Here is a 10,368-nt window from a genome sequence, read left to right as displayed (position 1 = left end):
CAAGGACCCGTTAGCAGTTAAGAGGGGATATTGATATAATTTTGAGAATAAATTGGTTACCATTGTATTTTGCCACTAATCGTTGTAAGGGGAAACAAATATCATCACAAGCCCCGGGAAAGGAACCAATCGTGTATCATGGAATCACGATGAACAGAAAAACGTCTATCATCTCCGCACTCCAAGCCACTACGATGTTAAGAAAAGGGCGCCCTGCCTATCTGGTCTATCTACAAGGAGATGAGAAGGAAGAAAGGAAAGTGGATGATGTTGTTGTGGTACGAGAATTTCTAGACATTTTTCCTGAAGCTTTGCCTGGCCCACCGCCAGATCGACAATTGGAGTTCACAATCGACCTAGAGTCAGAGTCGACACCGGTGTCTAAGGCCCCATATCGAATGGCGCCTAAAGAGTTGGAAGAACTCAAGATACAACTTCAAGAGCTTATGGACTTGGGTTTCATTAGACCCAGTGTTTCACCGTGGGGCGCGCCTATACTTTTTGTGAAGAAGAAGAATGGACCGATGAGAATGTGCATCGATTATAGAGAGTTGAACAAGATGACTCTCAAGAACAAATATCCACTGCCGAGGATAGATGACCTATTCGATCGACTTCGAGGAGCCGGTGTGTTCTCAAAGATGGACTTAAGGTCCGAATACCATCAATTGAGAGTCCAAAAAGAAGACATACCGAAGACTGCTTTTCGCACAAGATATGGTCACTATGAGTTCGTGGTAATGCCGTTTGGATTGACTGGTGAACCTGCAATATTCATGGGTTTGATGAATCGAGTATTCCATCCATATTTGGATAAATTCGTTTTGGTCTTCATAGATGATGTACTCGTCTACTCGAAGGATGAGAAGGAACACGAGGAACACCTGCGAATCACATTCGAGACGTTGAGGAGTGAGAAACTGTATGCCAAATGCAGCAAGTGCGAATTTTGGCTTAAGGAAGTGAACTTCCTTGGTCACATAGTGTCGGCAGAAGGAATACGAATGGATTCCGCCAAGGTTGAGGCAGTACAACAGTGGAGAGCACCTTCAACACCAAACGAGAATAGATGATTGGTTTGATCAGCTTCGAGGAGTTGGTGTCTTTGTGAAAATGGATTTGACATCTGAATACCATCAACTGGAGTCCGACAAGCTGTACCCAAGATGGCTTTCCGAACTAGATATGGTCATTATGAGTTTATAGTGATGCATTTCGGATTAACAAATGCTCCGGCTGTATTTATGGACCTTATGAATCGTGTGTTTCATCCATACTTGGACAAGTTCGTCTTACTCCTCATAAACAGTGTCCTTATCTACTCAAAGAACGAGGAGGAACATGAAGAACATTTGAGGACTACCTTGGAGATGTTAAGGGGCGAGAAACTCTACGCCAAGTTCAGTAAGTGTGAGTTTTGGCTCAAAGAAGTGAAATTCCTTGGGCACATAGTGAGCACAGATGGAATTCGAGTAGACCCCGCAAAGATGGAAGTTGTACAGAAATGGAAAACACCAACCACACCTAACGAAATTCGGAGTTTCCTAGGACTGGCGGAATATTATCGGAGATTCATCGAGGGATTTTAAAGATAGCAAGGCCAATGACTCAACAACTCAAGAAGGGGATAGAAGTCAATTGGACCCCAGAGTGTGAGGCAAGTTTTCGATTGTAAGGAAAAGCTAACTAGTACACCGACTCTAGCTATGCTAGAACCTGGAGTGAACTACGTGGTATACACTGACGCTTCGAAGGTGGGACTTGGATGTGTGTTGATGCAGAACAACAAAGTGATTGCTTACGCGTCGCGACAATTGAGGCCACACGAGTTGAACTATGCAACCCACGACTTGGAGCTAGCAGCGGTAGTACACGACTTAAAGATTTGGAGACATCGTCTCTACGGAGTCCGATGTGAGATCTTCACGGATCACAAAAGCCTGAAGTATTTCTTCGAGCAGAAAGATTTGAACATGCGGCAACGAAGATGGCTCGAGTTGGTGAAGGACTACGATTGTGGCACCAACTACCACCACGGCAAGTAAATGTGGTGGCAGATACTTTGAGCCGGAAGGACCATTCCCAACTGGCTACTTTTCTCACCAAAGAAGAAAGCCTGATTCGCGAGTTTAGCAAGATGCGTTTGGAAGTGGTGTGGGCACCTGAAACAGTGGAAGCACGAATCGCCACTTTAGCTGTTGAACCTGATCTAAGGTCAAGGATTATTGAAGCACAACGGATGGATGCGAAATTGGAGGAAATTCACGTGGAAGTGCGAACTCAAAAATGAGGAAGACTATGCATACCAAAGAACGAGGAACTCAAAAATGAAGTTATGAGTGAAACACATGAGACTCCTTACACCGCCACCCAGGAAGTACGAAAATGTATCAAGATCTAAAGAAGTCCTTTTGGTGGAATGGTATGAAGAGGGACATAGCGTCATTCGTCAGAAGGTGTTTAGTCTGCCGGCAAGTAAAGACTCTACGTCAACGACCGTATGGAAAGTTACAACCGCTAGAGATTCCTAAGCGGAAATGGGAACACATCGCCATAGATTTCATGACGGGATTGTCGAGGACTCTGAGAGGGAACACCGCTATTTGAGTAATTATAGATCGACTTACCAAGAGTGTGCACTTCATACCGATTCTCATAAGCTATGGGTCCAACAAACTGGCTCAAATTTATATAAGGGAGATAGTTCGATTGCATGGAATCCCAGTGACTATCACGTCCGATCGTGACCCAAAATTTACTTCAAGATTTTGGGTAAGTCTACAGAAAGAGCTTGGAACCAAATTGAACTTCAGCACAACGTTTCACCGCAAACCGATGGACAGTCCGAGAGAACGATCCAAACTCTCGAGGATATGTTGAGAGCTGTGGTACTCGACCGAGGAGGAAGTTGGGAGGCAGCACTACCACTGATTGAGTTCGCCTACAACGACAGTTTTTAGGCAACGATAAACATGGTGCCGTGTGAGGCATTGTACGGAAGAAAGTGTAGATCAACTCTCTACTGGGACGAAGTTGGTGAGAGAAGAATACTTGTACCCGATGCAGTTGAAGAAATGGTGGGAATCGTTCGGCAAATTCGTGAAAGGATAAAAGAAGCTCAAGATAGACAGAAATCATACGCGGATGTCCGACGAACTGACTTACAATTCCAAGCTGGCGACAAAGTCTTCCTAAAGGTATCCCCGTCAAAAGGGATAACCCGATTTGGAGACAAGGGAAAATTGAAGCCGCAATTTATTGGGCCTTATGAAATTCTTGAAAGTGTGGGCCCCGCTGCATATCGATTGGCGCTACCACCAAACCTTGAAAATGTGCACAGCGTTTTCCATGCGTCGCAGTTACGAAAATACGTGTTCGACCCAAACCACGTGATCCGTTTTGAAGAAGTCGCGTTGAATCCAGACTTGAGCTATGAGGAGAAACCTCAATCTATCTTGGACCGAAAGATCCAGAATGTGAAAAATAAACCTATTGCTTGTGTGAAAGTACTTTGGGAAAATCATGGGCATGAAGAAGCCAGGTGGGAGAATGAGGATAAAATGATGGAATTGTACCCAGAACTCTTTACTTGAGGGTAACAAATTTCAGGACGAAATTTCTGTTAAGGTTGGTAGGATGTAACGCCCAGTTTTTCTAAACCTAATTTTTTTTAAACCCTAAAGTACTTGAATTTAATGCTTTTAATATTGCGAAGTCCGTGAATTAATTGTTGAGTGGAATTATTGTTGGACTAGAGATTTGTGAAATAAATTACTGCGCGAATGTAAAATAATTCCTTTTCGTGAGGAATAAGTATATTGGACTCAATCCGCGAGTTGGATCGAATAAATCGGATAAATAATATAGAAATCCAGTCCGTAATAAATAAATTGTGAGCTACTTTAATTCAAAATTTTAATTAAAGATTTTGCAGAGATTTTCTTCCTCCGTGATCTGCAAATAAATACCAAATAAATTCAAATTTATCCAAAATAAATAAAAAGAAGCAGAATTCGAAAATGTAAACTCACATTGGAAAAACCGTTCCCTCTCTCCCCAAATCTCTCTCACATCCAAACCACCCCTCCCTCTATTTTAAATCTCCAATTCAGTTTATTTTCCTATTCTACTCGTTCTCTACAGCAAGAAAACCAAGACTTCTTCTTCACAACTTAGATTCAAAGTAATTCTATAGAGTTTCCTCTATTTTTCATAATTCAAACCATCTCATTTAATCTTCTTCCGGCAGAAATTGAGAACCAAATTCGTGAGAGAGAGAGCTACCTGTTGTCTTTCGAAATCTGATCAAGGTATAATTTCTATCCAAATTTAAAGCATGAATTTTTAGCATTCTATGCACGACATATCATCCTGCACCCTTCCCACATAATGCAATCAACAAGCATCTCCAATCAAACAACACCAATCGAACTCCCCTTTAATCTTTCAAACCTAAAACGCAAAAAGAAGTAGATTTCGATTGAACACACAAACGAAACTGAACTGTAGCTGTTAGAACTTATCTTTCATGGGGTCGGAGTCTTTCGGGGCTGTTCGGGTTGTTCCGGGGTTGTTCGGAGGTCAATCGGGGCTCGGCTGGACGGCGGTGGACGCGCTCCAGCAGCAGCTCTTCCCGGCGGATCGGCGGCAGAATTTCCTCCACTCCCACGGCAGCAGCGGCGTCGTGCGACGGAGGTGGTGAATCCTGACCCGGCGACTGCGCCGACAGCACCGTGGCGGCAACACTCTGTCTTCCGGGCGAGCAGCGGCCGGCGTCGTGGGGTGAATTGGAGAAACCGACGGAAATTGGGAGAAATTGGTGCCGATTTGGGATCCACTGCCAGAAGAACTCATGAAAGCATTAGGTGATGGAAGAATTGAGCAATTCGCATCTGTTAGCTATGGGTCGGTGGAATAATTTGATTAATTTTGTGATTGGAATCATGAAGAGTAGAATATGGGGAAATTGAAGAAGAAGAAGAAGAAGAAGAAGAAAAGAAAGGAATTAGAATGGTGGGAGGGAGAAAGAGAGAGAGTTGACCGAGATGAGGGAGTAGGGGAAAGTTTTGTTTTGTTTTGTGTTTGAGTTGGGCCGATAATTAATAGTGACGAATTATCTAGTTAATTTCGGAATATTTCAACGAACGAATAATTATATCCTAAGTCCAAAATAAATATAGTTCGAGGGGAAAATGCTTGTGATAATTTAATTACTTTTTATTAATTTTGGGAATTTTATTTCGATATCGTGGAGAAAATACGAGGAGCTAACGGAGGAATTAAGGGTGTAAGCGGTCGCCGAATAACCGAAAACCGAGATAAATAACTTCGCTTAGGATGCATGCATTTTATTGATTTAATTGGAAAGTATGTTGATATATGTATTATTTAAATTCTAAAGGTGATTCCTTGCAAGCAATCGTGAACGCAAAGGAAAGAAAATAGTTTCGGATTAAGCAATCGAGGTGGGCTTTCTTTTAAATAAGGACAACGTCCCAAATATTTTTATCTATGGAAATGAAACTGTATTTATCATGCCGTGATTTGTTTTGTTTTTACGTGCCTATCTCATGTGGCTATGTGCCATTGTTATATAAATCGAATTCGGGTCCTCGTAGTGCCGCAAACCCTACTTGGACTAGTGTACACCTATGGTAGATCGTGTGCTAGAGTACGGGCTGGCCGGTCTAGTGGCTTGGTTTGTGGCCACATTCCAAGTCATGTATTGGCAGATATGGTAAACGTCTATGGGAAAATGACTGATCAGTCGACTTTTACAATGGGAAATGATTTTGAGTGCCTCGGGCCTTTCTAAAGCTAAACCCCGATGGTTACTTACGTATGGCATGATAAATAATATTTTTATTGAAAATATTTTCGGCAAGAGCCCACTGAGTATATTTTATAGTACTCAGCCCTGCATGTGTTTTCCCTATGTGCAGGTTGAGCGGCGACGAGCAATTGGTGGTGTTGAGCAATTTAAACTTTGAAGCATGGTTTGGTTAGTTGTGAACTACGAGTGTCGTTGTGTCTCCACACATGACGTCACTCTTTCTCTTGAACGCTTCCGCTGAGACATTGTTTTTACTCATCATTCATTTAGCTTTGAACCTAATTATTTGGATAATGTCAACCTCTTGGTTTTTTTTATTAAATATTAATTATTGATCAAACTCTTTATTGAAACCCTAGTTCCCTTCGTCTGTTTATTAATTTCTTTTAATCACGATCGCCCATATTTATTAACCCTAAAGGGCGGTCGTGACACCTATGGCCTTTTTTATATTTTTAATGGTTAGACTTAAGTCGTTTTGAGTATGGATAGTATAATTCTTGAAGACTTTAGTTTATATTTTTGTATATTATTTATTTTAGTATCTTGATATAATTATTAACTTTTTTTATAGTAAAATGGTGAAAAAAAGTTTTACAAAAAATACAAGGTTGGAAGACTGACTGCTGAACTTAATGCAGCCAATGGGGTTTAAGCCCTCATTCATGATGTAGTACTAAAATTGCCTTTTTTCTATGTTTTAAACTCAAAATTTAGAGTTTTTAACTATATTGACTATGGTTTGACTTTTTGCCTTTGGTGACCCTAATATTTGCTAAATAATGATAAAAAAAAAATTATCATATAAAAAATTTCTTTTTTTTTTAAAAAAAACATCCTATGAGACTATGAGTAGGCATATAAAAAATCTCATTAAACTGAAACTTGTGTCATTTCCCATTTTACACACATGTAGAAATACATAGCTAATTTTGCTCGACTATAAACTCTTTTAATAAAAAAATAAAAAAACAACTAAAACTATAATGTAAAGATTGCATTAGATATTGACATTGACAAAGCACAACCAATAGCAATATACATAATATATTATAAAATTCTTCAAATTTTGTAAAAGCTAATAGATATGGACTATTTTTTTTAAGCTAACAGTTAAAAGTCGATAAATAACGCCTTGATTGGACCTTGATCATGAGAGGATTAGCCATTTCACAAGACAACTTCAGCTGCTCCGACAAGTCAACGTCTTGACTAGAAGACTCAAACTGAAATTGTTGCAATAAGGTAGCCACCCAAAAGTTGACCGTGGTCATACCCAAAGTCTTGCCGGGACAAGACCTCCGACCCGACCCGAAGGGCGCTATTCGAAGGTCCGACCCGAAGACAGAGAAGTCAGTGCTTGAATTGGGACTGAGAAAGCGGTCCGGGTTGAATGTTAGAGGGTCCTCCCAAACTTGTGGGTCTGTCATGATTGCCCACATATTAACAATGGATGTGGTCCCTACAGGCACGTGATAGCCGTCAACAAGGGAATCCCTGATTGATAGACGGGACCAGGAGAGAAGGGGCCCCGGAGGATGCAACCTCAAGACCTCCTTGACCATCGCCGTTAGGTAAACTAGCTCGGTTAGATCCGATTCGTTAACCGCACGTGACCTCCCGACTACTTTGTCTAGCTCATCATGGACCTTCGATTGGACATCAAGATGCTTCACCAGTCTCGCCAATATCCACTCCATCAGAACTGCCACCGTGTCCGTTCCCCTAAATATCATTTCCTGTAATATCCAATTATCTTGTTTAGCATTACCACGTGGCAGTCGCACCAACAATATAATGCGCATGCTTTTCTTAATATTTTTCTATTAACATAGGAATATTCTCTCCTATTTTTTGTTTCTCTATAGCTAATGATAGCATATAAACAATTATGTCACGCACGCATCAAAACTCAGTCCCGTCTTTCATCCTAAAAAAATACTTTCACTCTTTTTTTTCATATACTATATACTCTCTCCGTCTGCCATTAAATATCTCATTTTTTTCCTTTTTCGTCCGTCCGTCAATATATATCTAATTTCACTTTTACCATATTTGTTAAGCGGACCCTACAATCAACTAATTCATTCTCCACTCACATTTTATTATAAAACAATATATAAAAGTTGACCTCACATTCCATCAACTTTTCTCCACTTTACTTCATAAAGTCAAACAATTTCTTAAAACATGTGCTGATCAAATATGAGATATATAATAGCGGACAGATTGATTATTTTATATACAATTAGTAATGAAAATAGTGTTTCTACGGCTAATTTGACATAAGACATATTCTGGTCAGACAAAGCAAAAAAATAATTAAGGTTTGAGTTGGTGAAAGAGACTGAAAATTAAAATATTACCCAGAGAACGGCGATCATGTCTGAATCCGACAGCCTATCAGGCCCCCTCAGCGACAGCAGCACATCCAGAAAATCAGCGCCGCCGCCGACTTCCTCCTTCCTCTGGGCGATGATCCTGGAGACGAAGCGGTTGACCCGCGGCACGAGGCGGGAGCAAGTGAATCGGATTTTCTGTATGTCGAAATCAGCTAAGAAGGAGAGGTGATCGGACCAGTTAACGAGGCCCAGCAGATGGTAGCCCTGCTCCACCATATCATGCAGCTCCGCCGCCTCCGCACTCACAGCCCTCACGTCGTATTCCCGCCCGAACACCGAGCACATCATGTTGTTCAGAGAGGCCCGCTTCAGCACGTCCCTCACGCGTCCGCCTTGGTCGGCGGAGAGCACCGCCGCCAACTGGTTGGCTATGCGGAGGCGCTGCTCCTCCGACGCCAGGATTTGCTTGGGGCAGAAGAGGTGCGCCGCCGCCATCTTCCTCAGCGCCGTCCAGTACACTCCGTACGGGGCGAAGCCGATGGAGCGGTTGAACATGAGGTGGTAGGCCGACTCGTTGGCCGGCCGGTCTGAGAAGGTGCTGCTGTTCAGGATCTCTCGGGCCACGTCCGGGTTGCACGTCACCACGGCCCGTGTTTGCCCCAGGGAGAACGCCATGAGGCGCTTCGCGGCGCAGGACGAGGCTGCGGCCGCGATTTTGCGGTGGGCCAGACCGGACATCAGGTCCATGCTGCCGATGATTGGGAGACCCCTCGGGCCTGGAATCATCGGCTGTGATTTTGATTTACGCCATTTGTATGTGCCCCAAGCAGGGCCGCCAGGGTGGGACCAAACCACGAGACTGACGACTATATATGAAAATAGAGCCACAAATGCTAAAGCAAATGTGTTGAAGAGAGACAGAGATTCACATTTCGAAGCAAGAGCGTAGATCCAAAGGCTCTCCACGTTCGTGCTCATCATTTTTAGTGAAAACTATAAGAAGAAGAAGAAGAAGCTTTGTTGCTTTTGAGAGGTTGAAATTAGGATGGCGTGCGCTCCTTTATATAGTGACGAGACCAGTAATTATCTTTTACTGTTGCCACTAATTAGGACTACCCAATTTTTTTTTTATTTTACTAGTGATATGTTGCATACGGTGAGCGTGCGGTTCAGAAAATTTTACCATGATCCTGCCGTGGTGTATTTTAATAATAGTACAAGTAGGAGAATATTATAAAGTACAAACAGTTGGATCAGAAATATTACTAGTAAAGTAAGTATTTACTCAGCAATTTAAAAGTGATTACTAACTAATCAAATCCTACCCTCTGAAACTCCATGCACCTTCTCATTGGATTTTGTCCCTGTTCAAACTTTGAAGTCGCCGACAAAATCTAAACAAACACCACTCAACAATCAGAAATTTCCCCCCCTCATAAACAAACATTAAAATGAATCACATATTCTCAGTGTTCATGCCACATAATTAACGCACAATTTTCGATACTCTGCTAGCTACAATTCTCTTATTAAAATAATATTAATAATATGTATTGTTGATGTATGTATATGTTTAAACAACGATGATTTAATACAAGTCTGGAAACAAAATATACTCCTATTACTATATATTTCATCCACGTTACTTTTCGCAAACAAAATTTAAGAAAATGATAATACTAGTTAAGTGTACAGAGAGTAAAAATAAATAAAAGGGAGAGAGAGTTAAAGATATTAACGTGGAATAATCCAAAACAAAATACCCAAATACCCCAAATAAAAGAGAGGGTATGTGTGATATCTTTGTGAAGGGAAATTAACTTGAAGTTACTAGCTACATAGATGCTAATAAAAATAAGAGTGATGCTAAATGGCCATAATGTGGCCGGCCATAAAAAGTTATTTTAGTCCATTTACATGTATAAAAAAATTAGAATTATCGATATAAACTTATATATGTGTGAATGGACTTGTGAGTTGATACTTATCTTTGAATTCCATTACGTAAAACACATTAATATCACGAATTACTGTATACGTTGAGCAACAATCAAGAAATGACAGTAGAATAAGTTGAGCAAAAACTACGAAAGAACAACACTAACATGTTGAGTAACATATAATGAAGATGATATAAAAGTAAAATCAAATAGTATTAAACCAAAAATTTGAAAAAATATCAATTTTTTTTGT

General features: G+C 41.0%; 1 protein-coding gene across 1 annotated transcript; it reads right to left on the bottom strand.

The window, feature by feature from the left end:
• Positions 1-6,706: 6,706 nt before the first annotated feature.
• LOC121797463 (cytochrome P450 78A9-like) lies at positions 6,707-9,195 on the bottom strand. Its single transcript, XM_042196226.1, has 2 exons — positions 8,200-9,195; positions 6,707-7,572 (listed from the first exon to the last, which is right to left on the bottom strand). Exons 1-2 carry the CDS (start codon positions 9,154-9,156, stop codon positions 6,940-6,942), a joined length of 1,590 nt encoding a protein of 529 aa, XP_042052160.1. The 5' UTR covers positions 9,157-9,195; the 3' UTR covers positions 6,707-6,939.
• Positions 9,196-10,368: the final 1,173 nt, after the last annotated feature.

This window comes from Salvia splendens, chromosome 3 (genome assembly GCF_004379255.2).
Source record: "Salvia splendens isolate huo1 chromosome 3, SspV2, whole genome shotgun sequence".
Taxonomy (NCBI): Eukaryota; Viridiplantae; Streptophyta; class Magnoliopsida; order Lamiales; family Lamiaceae; genus Salvia; species Salvia splendens.
Note: the sequence above shows the minus strand (reverse complement) of the source record. Positions and strands in the feature narration are given on the sequence as shown.